Source organism: Asparagus officinalis, unplaced genomic scaffold (genome assembly GCF_001876935.1).
Source record: "Asparagus officinalis unplaced genomic scaffold, Aspof.V1 AsparagusV1_Un826, whole genome shotgun sequence".
Classification (NCBI taxonomy): Eukaryota; Viridiplantae; Streptophyta; class Magnoliopsida; order Asparagales; family Asparagaceae; genus Asparagus; species Asparagus officinalis.
In genome coordinates this window covers 31,010-48,099 of record NW_017973085.1, presented here as the reverse complement: position 1 = coordinate 48,099, position 17,090 = coordinate 31,010, and the positions used below count along the sequence as shown (strand labels likewise).

General features: G+C 36.7%; 1 protein-coding gene and 1 pseudogene across 1 annotated transcript; one reads left to right on the top strand and one right to left on the bottom strand.

Annotated features, from left to right (window-relative positions):
• Positions 1-1,564: 1,564 nt before the first annotated feature.
• LOC109828200 lies at positions 1,565-4,682 on the top strand (annotated as a pseudogene).
• Positions 4,683-14,284: 9,602 nt separating this feature from the next.
• LOC109828199 lies at positions 14,285-14,872 on the bottom strand. Its single transcript, XM_020395229.1, has one exon. It carries the CDS (start codon positions 14,856-14,858, stop codon positions 14,352-14,354), a length of 507 nt encoding a protein of 168 aa, XP_020250818.1. The 5' UTR covers positions 14,859-14,872; the 3' UTR covers positions 14,285-14,351.
• Positions 14,873-17,090: the final 2,218 nt, after the last annotated feature.

Genomic DNA, 17,090 nt, shown 5'->3' with positions numbered 1-17,090 from the left:
TGCATCATCTAGTCAATGCTATAATAATAATAATAATCAACCTCATACCAGGATATCGATATCGAGGGAACTCGGGACTCCTCACATCGGGATATCGATGTCGAGCAAGTATAGCCATGCTTTGAAGCACGCTTATAAATCATACTTTTAACAGAAGTCGTCTTCATGTACAGTCTCTCCTATTGGGTAACAACTAATGATAACACAACAAACTTCCACACAGCTATTCATGTCAAACAATCTCACGCATGTAATAATATATCTCAGACAAATTTAATTAACCAATTACTAACAGATATAAATATTGAAATGACAAGTCAATAAGTAACGGGATCTTGCAAGCAGCTAATTAATTCAGAGCAGTCTAAGAATTGAATATCAAGTCAAAGGAGTATCGGGATCTTGCCTCGGGGTTCGTCGAACGAATCGACGTTGACGGCGTGTGTCGGATCTGACGCGGTGGGCACGATGGCGAACTCGGAAAGAGCTCCGGCGAGGACTGTTCAGCGATGGGCAGCGGGATCTGAGGCGAGCGGCACGGCGCTTGGCGACGAAGTGGATCTGTAGGCTGTTGGGTTTGGGGAACTCTGGTCGGCAGCTCAGGTGGTCGGAGGCGGCTGCTGGCTGAGCGGCGGCGAGGCTGGCGGTCAGGGGTGCAAGCGGCGGCTCAGGCGGTGGGTCGAACGAGGGAGTGGGGCGGTGGTGTAGGGGGCGGTCGTGGGTTTCAGATGGGAGGAGCTCGGGCTGGTGTTTTCGGTGATGAAGGCGGAGAGGAGGAGTTCAGCGAGGTGGGGGAACGAGAGAGAGAAAAGAAAGGAGGAGGTCGGTGGTGGGTTCTTTTGAGGGGAGAGAAAATAGAAGAGAGAAGAGAGCTGATGATGGTGATGGCGGCGTGAAAAACGAGGTGGAGGAGATGATGTTCACGTGAAAGAGAGAGTGGGGAGAGCCTATATATAGGGTAGGCTAGGGTTTCCTTTGGCTGGATATTTTAGAGGGAGGGAGAGAGAGACATGTACTGATTATAGGGAGTGATTGACGGATGAGAGAGTACAAATTAAAATAAGAATGAAAGAGAGAGAATCACGTGGTTAGTAAGGAATAAGATAAACGAGATTATGGGTGATTGGAAAATTGATTAGGGAGATTATGGTAGGAATTCAAATGAGAGAAAATTAAGGGGAAAGAAGATTATGGGAATATTTTACATAAAATTTAGAATAACATTATATTAAAAGATCATTTTAAATAATTATAAACAACCAAATATCTTTATATTTATATTCATATAATTTTGTACTATGCTCAAGTTTATATTAATAATAACAAGATCATTAACAATATCAATGACGAAATAACAATCTAAAAATATTCACCGCAACTATTAAATTTATAATTAACAAAACCATTAAAATAAATATAAAACTAGATTTTTAAATCATAGTATATTCTAGAAAATCAAAAAAAAATAAAAACTCTTTTTAAAATAATAATTTAATATTTAAAAATACCAAAAAATTATTTTAACTAGTATCAAAATTCACGGTAATTACACAAAATCTTGTTGATGGGTCATTTGCAAGAAGGGTTTCAGCTCATGTACATATCCTCTCAGGTTCTATTCAACAGTGCAATGACACAACTTAGTTTATGTGCCTTGAGGATGGGTCTTATTGTAGAAGCGCATGGGTGCCTGTCTAAAATTTATACAGGTAGTAGGGTGAAGAAGCTGCTTGCGCAAGGTGTATTTCAAAATCGGTATCCTAAAAAAACTTATGAGCAGGTATGTGCCACATTTATTACTATTTTTTTTCATCCAAGCTAATATAATTGATTTATCGTAATAACGCCTCTTCCTTAGTAATGATCACAAGAGCCTGTTCAAATGGTAATATCCTTTAGCACGCACGCAGGCACGCACGTGTGTTCTTTAATCCATGCCTTCATCACTTTAGAAGATATTGTTTGATTTTTTAAACGTCTTTACTTTTGATCCTTCCGTAATAGTGATGGCAATGTTTAATACTTCTCTTCAGGAAAATGTTAAGACAAAGCATCCCCAATTGCTATATGAGTCAAAGCTGTACAGAATCCTGCAAGGAGGACGTATGAAATTTTTTTAGCCTTTTGTTATGTCAGTTAGTTATCAGTGACATTTCTAAGTTGTGTTCTAATTTCTGGCCCTTTTTGCTTTACTATGGCAGTTGGGGTTCCAAATGTGAAGTGGTTTGGTGTTGAAGGAAACCATAATGTCGTTGTAATGGATTTACTGGGACCGGTCTTGAAGACCTTCTCAATTTCTGCACTAGGAAGCAATCACTAAAGATTGTTCTTATGTTGGCTGATCAAATGGTAAGTTTTAAATGCCTCAATTGCTTTTGATTCTAATCATAGGTGACTATAATTTCATTATTTATGGACTTTCTTTGACAGATCAATCGGATTTAATTTGTTCTGCAATTTTTTTTTGCACAGAAATATCAAACCAGACAATTTCCTAATGGGATTGGGCAAACAAGCAAATCAGGTAATTATACTTTTGTAAAGTTAAATATACTATTTTTGTTTCCTTTCATTTGTGATTAAAAGTATACACTTTTGACTATTTATTTTTTGCATTTTCATATATGTTTACATTAAATATTTTGACCTTGCTAAGAAGTATAGGGATACTTCAAGTATAGGGATACTTCAAAGCACCAACACACACCTTATAGGTATTGTAAATGTTTGATTACAGATTTGTTTTTTGTGCAAATATTTCATAATTAGACATTGCAATTTATATTGTAAATTTTAAAGCATTCAATTACAACCTGTGTTTATTGCAAAGCGAAGTTGTCCTAAATGATTGTATAATATTTATGCTAAATTTTCTTTTAGTTATATTCTATTTCTCATATCATGCAAATGGCAGACACAATATATTTGGAACAATACAAAATTGATTTCTGTGTTTTTGTGTACATTTTATGGATTGACTATATATTGTTACCCAAAAAAGCTTGTACATGTGCTTTTATGCAAGTATTTGTTTACCTAAATTCATGTGTTGCAGAGAGAATAAGAACTTGAGTGGGAATGCGAGGTATGCATGCATGAACATCCACCTTGGTATAGGTATGTATTCTAATAGTAATTTCTTAAAACACTTCCTAACATATTTTAGTTTTCTTTTACACCTTGCTGAGGTTGGCAGCTACTTATCATATTTTATATGCTTGACTTATGTACATTGGAATCTTATGAACAAAGCATGAGGGATGATCTAGAATATCTAGAATTTTTTCTCACGTATTTTTTATAAGGAAGGTCTGGTGTTTATCTCAACTTTATTTTTAGTAGCTTTGTTCATAGTATGGTGTAACAAATTTTTTTTTCTTGTTGTTTCCAGTCTTCCCTAACAAGGTATAAAAGCCGGAACAAAGAATCAGAAATATTAAAAAAAATTAATGAAACAAAAGTTACCACCTCTATTGAGGTAAGATCTATTCACATAATGAAGTTGGGAGTCTTAATGACATCTTTTCATACTTTTCTTAATAATGACTATACTATATGATATATATATATATATAATATATATATATATATATATATTATAATATATATATATATAATATATATATAGTAGTATATGAGAATATGGGTAAGTGCTTGGTACCGAAGCCCACAAAAAGTTTAGTGCTTTGTAGTGATGTGTCACAACCTCCCACTTCATATCAAATATGAGACCATATTCAATGGGTAGTGAGTGGATGAGGATAGTCGACCAGGCATGTGCACATAACCAAGCCACGAAAATTTGTACTTGGTACCAAGCGTCCCATTACCCATTTGTTTCTGTCTCCTGCTCTCTCTGCTCTCTCTCTCTCTATATATTATATATAGATATTAGTATATATATATATATATATATATATATATATATATTATATATATAAGAGAAAGAGAGAGAGAGAGATTAATCGGTATCCTTGTCATAGGGAGAGGCGATTTGCTCTTTGACAGCGCTCTATACTCACATGATTGGCGATAATTATGGATGATTCCGTTCGGTTGAAAATTTGCTCTACATATCTAAAACCCCAAAACACTAAGCTTTCGGGGTCGAATCCGTCGTCGTTTGACCCTCCCATCGAGCCATGTGAAAGTTCTATTCATAAACCGGTTAATTGATACGGACGTGGTATTGAAGGGTCAAACAACGACGGGTCACCGCCAAATTAGTGTGTTGGGGTGTTTAGAATATGTAGAGTCAAGGTTCAACGGGAGCGCCATCATCCACAATGTCGCTACATATCATGTGAATTTTAGATGCGTCAAGGAGGAAATCCCTCCTATAAGCAAGGAAACCCATTAATCTTTATATATATATTATATATATATACTATATAATATTAGTATATATATATATATTATTAATATATATATATATATATATTATATATATATATTTTTAATCATGACAACATTGACATATTATCTTCAGGCATTATGCCGTGAATATCCTACATAATTTGCATCCAACTTCCACTACTACCGTTCACTATGGTTTGACAACAAACTTGATTATTCATAACTTATAAGAATATTCTGTGACCTTTTTATTCGTGAGGATAAGCTATTCTGGTAACTCATACTGTTCATGTTGATGATGAATTCTGTACTGATGGCAGGTTTAGATATCTATAATTCTCAAGCAAGATGTTGAATCTTAATCTACAGGATTTCTATTTGAATATGTGTTTGATTGGACCATATTGAAGTATCACCAATCACAAATTTCTAGCACTCCTCCACGACCTCTTGTAAGTCTTGCATATATAGGCTTATTAATTTCTTGCAGATAGGTTTCATTTGTTTTGATTTCTTTTTATTTATCATAGCAACACCTTGCTCATTTTTTATCTTCCATATAGGGTTCTGGAGCAGGATCTAACTCTGGGTTGGCACCAGTTCTAGGTAACGTCAATAGGCAATCAAGTAGTTGATTTTGCTAACTGTTCCTTTGAGAATATGTTGTTAAGTTTGTTATATCTGTTTATGTCATAGAATACATCCTATTTTACTTTTTTATTAAAAAAAATTACCTCCTTCATGCTTGCTCCAGTACATGTTTTATCTATTTCCTGACCAAGTGCTTCTGTGCCACTCAGTTATTGTGTTTCATTAACATGGTCATTTGTTCTTAGGCCTAACATAGATATAATGTGTTTATAATATCTTCATTTTTATTAACTACTGCCAAAAATACCTTTCCCAGAATAGCATTTACTAAATTTCGTACTTGAAAACTTTAATTTATGTGGTAAAGAAGGAAGAACAAGTTGCTAGTTAGCAGATCCTTCTCATCGTCGTGCATCGGGACAAGCCGTAAATGCAGGCAACTTACTAAAAAAACATGGGTAACAAATTATTCAAAAGAGGCTTTGGTGAATCAATAGTTCTATATATCATTGTTTTTAGCCTGTGATAAGTCAACTTTAGTGGATCTATGCACGCGATATTTATATTTCATTCTAATAAGAAACTTATTGGAGCCCAATCTGAAGTGAACTCTACAGGAAATATCAATTAAAGCTAATCCATATTTGTAAAGACAAATCAGTTTTTTTAGTTATACTCTCATGGTTTTTCGCCTTTGGTTTCATCTGCAATTGATTTTATCAAAGATAGAACTGTTATTTTAAGAGTATGATTCCTTGGTTCTTTGCCTTCTAAAAAATTCTATACTATTTTCATAATTTTTTAAAATCTTGCAATTTACTTTGATTCAATGAATTTCATAGACATGTAATCAGAAAATCTCACGCTCGTAATAAGTATAAGTAGTTTACCGCTAGAAAGAAATTTGGAACCATTAAAGCTCAAAATATCCAATTATAAAGAGAGAAATTTATAGTATCTCTATTGTTTGTTGCATGACTATTAATTGTTTTGAGGAGATAGAAATAAGTAGGACTAAAGAAAAAAAATTGATGCTACTATTCTAATAGCATTTATATTGGATGATTATGATTAAATAGGTCGTCTACTGTCATTTGTATATAGGTAGCATTGGTTGATTGAAACTCAATGTTGATTATGATTAAATAGGTCGTCTACTGTCATTTGTATATAGGTAGCATTGGTTGATTGAAACTCAATGTTGTATATCAAATAAAATTCTTTTACAAAATTATTCATTATTTACTATTGTTAAGGATGCAAACAATCTATTATCACCCAGTTGATACATAAATATAATTTCATTATTCAATCCTTTTGAATTTTTAAATTCTATCCATATATTTGATACATGGTTTAAATTAAATAAATCAATAATAAAATAATAAATTTAAAAAATTACCACGTGCATTGCACCTGCAATCCAACTAGCATAAGCAAAGTATTCGAGTGTGTTGAGTCAGGGGTGACGTTGAGGATATCATTTTGGCACGTTGTTTTTCTTGACTTGGGAATGGTTTTGGTATTTTTAATTAAATTGAGGGGATAAATTAAGATGCGACTGTGACGGCTGAATTATATAATTTCTTCCAAGATTTCAGGTGATTTTGACTTTGGGGTTACGAAGCATTGAAGATAGCCGGGATTTGGGTTCGACACACTGAATGAGGCGGTTAAGGTTTTACTTCACATTTATTTCTCCAAGTCCTTAGTCAATGGATAAAGAGATTAGTCTCCTTTTGTTAAGGGTGGCACTAGAGGTACACCCCCAACCACACCTCCAACCACACCCCCTCTCTTATTGCTACAGTGCACCGGGCCTCACATGAGATTTTAAATTTTTAAAATCTCATGTGGGGCCCGGTGCACTGTAGCAAATAAGAGAGAGGGTGTGGTTGGAGGTGTGGTTGGGGGTGTGCCCCTATCATTTTCCTTTTGTTAATTAATTTGTGGGCGGACAAGAACGATGGTTATGTTTGCAAATGCTCATTCATTGTATCATCAATGTACTAATGATGTATCAATGGGTACCAATATTCTTAGATTTATTCATTGATTAGAGGCGGAAACAGGTCTTATAAAAACCATCTACTATTATCGGCAAATAGCCACCAAAAGGCCAAATAATTGGTCACCTTTTAGTGATAAATGACTTTTAAGCATCGAATCATCCATTAGAGTCAAATTGGAAGAGTTCATATTAATTGCGTAATGAAAGGACAGTGGGTACCTTCAATCCAGACATTGTGAGGTGTTTGGGAGGGCTTATTTTTCTAAGCTTATAAGTTAAGCTGGTTTTTAATGACTTTTAGTTTTTTATGATATAAAATTTATAAAACTTCTCCACGTAGAATTGTTATTTAATTACTTGGTCAACATAGCTTATTTATATTAGCTTATAAGCTTGAGTTACAAAAATTAGAATAACTCCAACTTTTTCAAATGAGACTTAAAAGCTAGCTTATATGGAATGTTACCAAACATGTAGATAAGAAAAAGTAAGCTTATAAGCTACTTTGACGATTAAATAAGCGCATATGTAATGTATCTGCTCTTAATAAAAAAAAATATTTCTCGTTAGTCCCAAAAGTACATCCAAACTTTTTTAACCCCGTTTTCTCTTCCATTTTTCCCATTAATTGTAGTCACTATTATAATTATAGTTTTATAAATTAATGCTGCAATTATATCTATAACTCTGATTTCATAAAATTATGACTATAACATTTATATCTGAACTGTCATTCCATTTTCATGGAGCCTTGCTATTGCTACTGAATACAAGTCACAATTTCGTCTCCGTTCGATCTTTTTCAACTCTAATCCTAATCCCACATCTACATTTTTGCCTTGGCTTTATACTTATTTTGAACCAACAAGAAAGTAGTCCAATAAAAAACGTCTTTAAAGGCGAAATTTGACTTTAGAGTAACTGGACCGAATCTTATATAAACCCCTTTTGCTCACAAAATTATTCATCGCAATATCTATTCACCATCTCAATTTATGGGGTTTTGCTTCTCTTCAATCTCCCAAATGCTACGTCTACCATCAAAATCATCGCCCTCGATGGCTTTCTCAAGGAACTCTCCGTGCTCGTGCGTGCGTCCTTCGTTTACTGAGAAAATGCGGTTGTAGATACTCATAATTCTTTGAGTGAAAATTTTCACTGAAACGCATTCTAAATCACATTGTGCTGCAATCAAGAAAAATTGCGCATGACTCGTAGCCCCCTCAATTCATGAGAAAGAGAAGTGCTACTTTCTCGTTCTGTTCATTCAAAGTCCAGCTAGTATTAGCTACCGATAGTGATACAATAAAATACTAATTATTGATAATGTATTCTCATTGAAGCACACAAATTCTGCTAATTAAAGGTATAAAAATTTGCACTCAAAGAATTATGAGTATCTACCACCGCATTTTCTCAGTAAACGAAGGACACACGTGTAGAAAAGGCGAAAACATTGGAAAAGATCACGAAAAATATCGCTGATAGACCTTCGGGTGCTCTCCGGTCGACCGCGAGCTTTGGCACGGTCGATCGGCAACATGCACGATTTAGTATAGATTTTGGATTTTTGGCCGGTCAACCACGATAATTTCGACGGTCGACCGCCATACACAATGTAATTGAATTTTGGGTTTTGTCGTTTTGTCCGGTCGCCCACGGCGTCAAGTGCGGTCGACCATGGCGTCAAGTGTGGTCGACCGCAATTCGGGTTTGGGCCTGATTTTGTTTTCCTGTTTGGTTTGGGTTTGCTGTTTGATATAAATAGCAACAACGGTTAGGGGTTTGTTTGAGAGATTAAGAGTTTTGTTGGTGAGATTAATTGGTGAGTTTGAGTGATTTGAAATCTCAGTTTGTACTCTTCTTCTCTATTAGTAAAAACCTCATCCCCTTCTTACCCCGTGGACGTAGGTAACTTTCCGAACCACGTAAAATTGGTGTGTTTGTGTTTGTGCCGTTATTTTGAATTGTTTTGCTTTCTCTCTCGGCGTTTGATTTGGTTTCTCGAAGCACAACGTTCGGTGGCTTCTGCGCAGAACAAGTGGTATCAGAGCACAACAACACGCACGAGCAAACCATCTAGGGCGATGATTTTGATGGTAAACGTTGCTTTTGGGGAGATTGAAGAGAAGCAAAACCCCATAAATTGTGATGATAAATAAATACTGAGCTGAAAAAGTTTGTGAGTCAAAAGGGCTTTAATAAGATTCGGTCGCAGTTATTCTAAAGTCAAATTTCGTCTTCAAATGCATTTTGTTTTGGACTACTCCCTTTTTTTTGTTTCATCAAAACAAAACCAGTTTTGTTTAAAATAGGACCATGATCACTCCGTATTCGAGTAAGGGGGGCAAAGACGTGACGGTATACGGTGACTTCTACACGGTGATTAAGTTCCAATTTGGTTTGGCTATTTTATCACTTCTTCCACGATTTCCGGTGATTGTGACTCGGTGAGGGTATGAAGCCAATACGTCGACCGGTCCGCACACGGAATGAGATCATTGAGGTGGCTAAGATTGGTTCACATCTATTTCTACACGCTTTGTTAAGGTTAATGGTCCCTTTTCGTTGCGTTTCTGGATGAACAATAATGCTGTTTGTGGGCCTCTGTAGGCGTAGGCGCAGACGTTGCAACCGGGAGAAGCAAGAAAGTACTTAAATACCCGTGTTTGACGCTATTAATGATGCATTAGAGACATCATTTTAGGGAAAAAGTATATGTTACACCCGAGATCATAGCATTAAATGTACATTAATTGAATATCAGTCATTTGATCGTTGATGAATTTCTTGATTGGTACATATTCAAAGGTTAACATCTTTTGGGTGTACATTTAGTGGCATGAACCGTTCTTACCGGATGTTTTCTTATTATTTTAGATGAGTATTGCTGACCATTGTCCTTATTAGGGTAATGGTTAAGAAGGACATTTTTTAGATTATTGGATCCGGATCCCTTTAGACCGGCCCACATGTGAGCCGTGTGTTCTCAACATTAAAGAGGTAGATGAAATCACAAACTGTCCCTATTAAATCTTCGTGTGTTTTGAAAAAAACAAATAGGTGCGCCGTTGAGAACATCATGCTTGCTTTTTCCAAAGGAGACATGGATACGGATTATTGTGTCCTTGGAGATTTGCATGTTAATAAAAGGGAGGAACTCATCATTACATAACTCCTATGATAAATCAGAATCACTAGATACTTTTGTGGGAATGTTATAAAACATGCATGAAAAAGTTATGGGATATTATATACGGGTCATACTAGGTCTTAACTAACACAATCTAAAATAATATGATGTTTTTTCCTTACCATGACTGAGAAAAGTTGTTGTTATATCACATCTTATGCTAAATCCACCTACTAAAGTCACTTTAATACTCAGGCTTACGGTTAAGATTATCAAATTTCATCGTTTACCCTTCCAAGCCGTTGTCTTAACTTTTTAACAAACTGAAAATTGACTAATAAAGAAAATAGGCAGATTTTTTTTTTTATCGCAAGAAAATAGATAGATAATCAGTGTTTAGTTTGGGACGTTATTTAAAACGATCATTGAGAAAATCTCAAACTTTGATTGGAATAAAATTATAGTTTATTTGCAAAGTTATGTAGAACTAGGTGTTAGAAATTTATGAATGTATTTCTCCCTCCTTTTCGTTTTCTTTCTCTTCAAGTTTCTCAAACCCTTTTCATTTTAATATTGAGCTGCCCTTTTTGCTATTAAGATAAGATAATCCCACTATCTAGACTTGGTACGCACCAACTTAGGTCAAAAGGACCCTGAAAACAAACCTCTCTTTGTTCTACGCTAGGTGACTAGAAAAGGTACAGTACGTCCTCTATTGAAACTCCATCCTTTTCTCTTCAAAAAAAAAAAAAGTACAGTACATCCAAACTCTTTCCACTCATCAGTAAACTCCTTAATATTTTGTCTCCCTTTTCCTTCTTCTACTTTCAAGTGCAGTCACTGTTGTAATTATAATGAAGTTGATATAAATTATAACTGCAGTAATAACCGTTACAGTGATTTCATTAAATGATAAGTAGATTTTCAATGTACGCGATGCATGCATTACACACTAAGGCCCCGTTTGGTTGCATAATAACAAGGCTGAAAGCCTGACAAAAGCCTGACTTTTGTCAAGCTTTCATGCTTTTTCTTTTGCAACCAAACGGGACCTAAGTAAGAAACAATTCGATAATCCAGCAATTTTCACATGGCGATAAAAGTTTTTGTAGGTCTACATGCATAAAGCGCAAATCAATGGCCAGTTTGAGACCATGTCGTAACATATACTAATCAATATTGATCACAATGGTCATCCTAATGAGTTCTGCTAATTAAAACCATAATTCAATTTCATAACCAACAAAATTATGAGTATTTACAGTCTCATTTTCTCTGTAAAATCCAAACTTACAGACAAAATAAACAAAAACAAAAAAATGTTAAATAAGTAAATTAAAAAAAAATTCTACTCATCACTCATCAATTGTAGTCAACTTCATCCTATTCCTTATAACCCCAGGCATCAGAGACCTATTCCCTCCCTCTTTCCCAACTTTACTGACCCTGAACTCATCAAATATTCTCTCGACACCATCAACGTCTCCATCTCCCCCCATTTCCTCAATCGGCAAGATCTTCATCCTCCGTCTCCGGCCGCTTTTCTCCGAAGCACGGGCAAGCGCCGTGCTAGCCTTAACGGCCATGAGATTAATTGGTGAGTTTGAGTGATTTGAAATCTCAGTTTGTACTCTTCTTCTCTATTAGTAAAAACCTCATCCCCTTCTTACCCCGTGGACGTAGGTAACTTTCCGAACCACGTAAAATTGGTGTGTTTGTGTTTGTGCCGTTATTTTGAATTGTTTTGCTTTCTCTCTCGGCGTTTGATTTGGTTTCTCGAAGCACAACGTTCGGTGGCTTCTGCGCAGAACAAGTGGTATCAGAGCACAACAACACGCACGAGCAAACCATCTAGGGCGATGATTTTGATGGTAAACGTTGCTTTTGGGGAGATTGAAGAGAAGCAAAACCCCATAAATTGTGATGATAAATAAATACTGAGCTGAAAAAGTTTGTGAGTCAAAAGGGCTTTAATAAGATTCGGTCGCAGTTATTCTAAAGTCAAATTTCGTCTTCAAATGCATTTTGTTTTGGACTACTCCCTTTTTTTTGTTTCATCAAAACAAAACCAGTTTTGTTTAAAATAGGACCATGATCACTCCGTATTCGAGTAAGGGGGGCAAAGACGTGACGGTATACGGTGACTTCTACACGGTGATTAAGTTCCAATTTGGTTTGGCTATTTTATCACTTCTTCCACGATTTCCGGTGATTGTGACTCGGTGAGGGTATGAAGCCAATACGTCGACCGGTCCGCACACGGAATGAGATCATTGAGGTGGCTAAGATTGGTTCACATCTATTTCTACACGCTTTGTTAAGGTTAATGGTCCCTTTTCGTTGCGTTTCTGGATGAACAATAATGCTGTTTGTGGGCCTCTGTAGGCGTAGGCGCAGACGTTGCAACCGGGAGAAGCAAGAAAGTACTTAAATACCCGTGTTTGACGCTATTAATGATGCATTAGAGACATCATTTTAGGGAAAAAGTATATGTTACACCCGAGATCATAGCATTAAATGTACATTAATTGAATATCAGTCATTTGATCGTTGATGAATTTCTTGATTGGTACATATTCAAAGGTTAACATCTTTTGGGTGTACATTTAGTGGCATGAACCGTTCTTACCGGATGTTTTCTTATTATTTTAGATGAGTATTGCTGACCATTGTCCTTATTAGGGTAATGGTTAAGAAGGACATTTTTTAGATTATTGGATCCGGATCCCTTTAGACCGGCCCACATGTGAGCCGTGTGTTCTCAACATTAAAGAGGTAGATGAAATCACAAACTGTCCCTATTAAATCTTCGTGTGTTTTGAAAAAAACAAATAGGTGCGCCGTTGAGAACATCATGCTTGCTTTTTCCAAAGGAGACATGGATACGGATTATTGTGTCCTTGGAGATTTGCATGTTAATAAAAGGGAGGAACTCATCATTACATAACTCCTATGATAAATCAGAATCACTAGATACTTTTGTGGGAATGTTATAAAACATGCATGAAAAAGTTATGGGATATTATATACGGGTCATACTAGGTCTTAACTAACACAATCTAAAATAATATGATGTTTTTTCCTTACCATGACTGAGAAAAGTTGTTGTTATATCACATCTTATGCTAAATCCACCTACTAAAGTCACTTTAATACTCAGGCTTACGGTTAAGATTATCAAATTTCATCGTTTACCCTTCCAAGCCGTTGTCTTAACTTTTTAACAAACTGAAAATTGACTAATAAAGAAAATAGGCAGATTTTTTTTTTTATCGCAAGAAAATAGATAGATAATCAGTGTTTAGTTTGGGACGTTATTTAAAACGATCATTGAGAAAATCTCAAACTTTGATTGGAATAAAATTATAGTTTATTTGCAAAGTTATGTAGAACTAGGTGTTAGAAATTTATGAATGTATTTCTCCCTCCTTTTCGTTTTCTTTCTCTTCAAGTTTCTCAAACCCTTTTCATTTTAATATTGAGCTGCCCTTTTTGCTATTAAGATAAGATAATCCCACTATCTAGACTTGGTACGCACCAACTTAGGTCAAAAGGACCCTGAAAACAAACCTCTCTTTGTTCTACGCTAGGTGACTAGAAAAGGTACAGTACGTCCTCTATTGAAACTCCATCCTTTTCTCTTCAAAAAAAAAAAAAGTACAGTACATCCAAACTCTTTCCACTCATCAGTAAACTCCTTAATATTTTGTCTCCCTTTTCCTTCTTCTACTTTCAAGTGCAGTCACTGTTGTAATTATAATGAAGTTGATATAAATTATAACTGCAGTAATAACCGTTACAGTGATTTCATTAAATGATAAGTAGATTTTCAATGTACGCGATGCATGCATTACACACTAAGGCCCCGTTTGGTTGCATAATAACAAGGCTGAAAGCCTGACAAAAGCCTGACTTTTGTCAAGCTTTCATGCTTTTTCTTTTGCAACCAAACGGGACCTAAGTAAGAAACAATTCGATAATCCAGCAATTTTCACATGGCGATAAAAGTTTTTGTAGGTCTACATGCATAAAGCGCAAATCAATGGCCAGTTTGAGACCATGTCGTAACATATACTAATCAATATTGATCACAATGGTCATCCTAATGAGTTCTGCTAATTAAAACCATAATTCAATTTCATAACCAACAAAATTATGAGTATTTACAGTCTCATTTTCTCTGTAAAATCCAAACTTACAGACAAAATAAACAAAAACAAAAAAATGTTAAATAAGTAAATTAAAAAAAAATTCTACTCATCACTCATCAATTGTAGTCAACTTCATCCTATTCCTTATAACCCCAGGCATCAGAGACCTATTCCCTCCCTCTTTCCCAACTTTACTGACCCTGAACTCATCAAATATTCTCTCGACACCATCAACGTCTCCATCTCCCCCCATTTCCTCAATCGGCAAGATCTTCATCCTCCGTCTCCGGCCGCTTTTCTCCGAAGCACGGGCAAGCGCCGTGCTAGCCTTAACGGCCACCATATCTTGCCCCGATAATGGGTAACCCAGCTTCTCGGCGGGCAACACGAAATACAAATGATCCAGTTCTAGCATAGATTTTGGATTCATAGCTACAATATTCGTACCAAAGTTTAGACTATCAGAGTCACAGAGAACAGAGGATTGAGGTGAAGGGAGAACAAATGACACGGGCACGGGCACGGGCACGGAGAGTTCGTTCAGAGAGCCATCGAGGGCGACGATTTTGACTGTGGGTGTGGAGTTTGAGGAGGCCGAAGAGAAACAAGAGCCCATGAGTTGAGCTTATGAATGAATGTGGGAGATGAGAATTTTTTGTGGGTTGGAAAGGGTTTATATAAGCAAAGTCTTTCGAGTGTGTTGCTGATGAGTCAGGGGTGACGTCGAATAGAACATTTTGGCACGTTGATTTTTAGGACTTTGATGGTTTCTTGGGATTAGTCGGTTTTTTTTATGGGAGTGAGGGGATAAAGATAGCGACGCTGACGGCCTTCTTGCAAGGGTTGCTTGAAGATATTTTTTTTTTATTTTTTTAAAATACAGAACTCTCTACGGGAAATGATATAGAAAAAAGAATTAAGATGCCTGTTAAGTTACCGATCTTGATGTGCATATCATTTTTAGTTATAACTGCTATAGTATCACCCAAGTGCAAAGAGAACACACGTGGTTCCATTTGTTACGAATGGACACCCTGTAGTTCTACTTGCTGCAAATAGATTCCCTATAGTCTTAACCCAAGTGCGAATATATCTTTTTAGTGAATTTTTTTCAACTTTTTTAAACATAATTTTTTTTTAGCAATTAGGTGTCTATTGTCACCAATAAAAGTGTAGGGGTCTACCCGCCTCCTCAAATATTTTTAACTATTTTAAGAGTCGAAATTAGAAGAGTTCACTCAATGGGTCTATTCCTAATAGGCAGAACAAAGAGGGCGATCTATTCATAACAAATAGAATTATATGAGATCTCTTTACAATTGAGCGATACTACATAGAGTCTATTTGCAATTAACCCTATTATCTAATATAGTTGTAATGTAATTAGTGTACTGATAGATACTAACGATTACACTGCTAGCAGTATTGATGTGCTGTTACTAGGGGTGTTAACAGAGCGGATACGGCTCGGATATGACACGTATCATATCCATATCCGCTTACCCATCTCGGATACGGATACAGATATACAACGGTAAGAAAAATTCATATCCATATCCACCAAAATCGGATACGGTTACGGATATAGATGCAGATATATAAACGAATATGCACGCGGATACAAAAAGGATATGAGAAAACTAGATAGTATTCAAAAAAATATAGACATATGATACAAAAAGAGTTCGTTAATATGTTCATTATGATTAAAAAGCTAAGATTAGACATCTTGATCATCAAAATTAACCATAAATCCATAATCTAATAATTGAAACTATCGTAAGAGTATAACCAATATGTATTCGGATATTTTCGGATACAGATGCAGATATTTCACTACAAAACCATATTTGTAACCATATCCTATCGGTTATAGATTTGAGTTACCATATCCGTATCCTAACGGACACGGATACGGATACGGTTTGGCACCCCTAGCTGTTACTGTTGGGCTATATACATATCTTTATTTAGGTCTGTCCAAAAAGCCCGCTGGCCAGGGCCACGGCCCGGCCTTCTGCTCCCAAATCCGTGCGCTGGTGGCTTCCGCCGTGCCCGGCGCCGGGCTGCCTTCATGCCGGCACCCGACTAGGCCTGGCCCGGCCTCACCCGGCAGCACAGGCGCGCGGGGCCGGCCGCCGGGCGCCAAACAACTCTGGGCCGGGCCTTAGCCCGGGTCCGGCGGCGTCGGCCGGCCACAACGCCCGACGAGCAAGGTGACCGTTGTGGCCAACATGGATCGGGCGGGCATAAAACGGCCAATTAACACGGTCTATTCACCGTTCTTCGTCCCCCAAAAACGGTAAAAAACGGCTATTTTGTGAGGTTATTTTGGTCATTTGCTTAGGGGTGTAGGCATCGAAAATTTCCTGTAGGTCTCCACGAACAGCTCAGCGCTAAGAAAAGACGATGAACGTAACTATCCGATTCACATAAGCTTGATTGATGTCGGTGAACGCTTGAAGTGAATCGACGAACTACAGAATTTCAGAATAACAAAGACACGAACTAATCGGGAACCTCGTGTCGTTCACAAACGGCGAAATACCCTTCGTGACTCATTTATTCCACAGATGATCTAATCATTGGAGCTTATAGAACTCCTCGTCAGCTTTCCAACGCACTTTGAATCGCTTAAATCCGAGTTCGGACAAAGAAGTTACGACGAAAACGGACGAATATGCAAAAAGCGGCGTCTCAGCCTGAGTTGAGACACCCCGAGGTGTCTCGGCCCAAACGAGACACCCCAAGGTGTCTCGGCCTAAGTTGAGACACCCAAGGGTGTCTCCAGCCCGAATTTCCCCCGTGCCTATAAATACAAGCCTCAGAGCCTCATTTTTTCAGATCT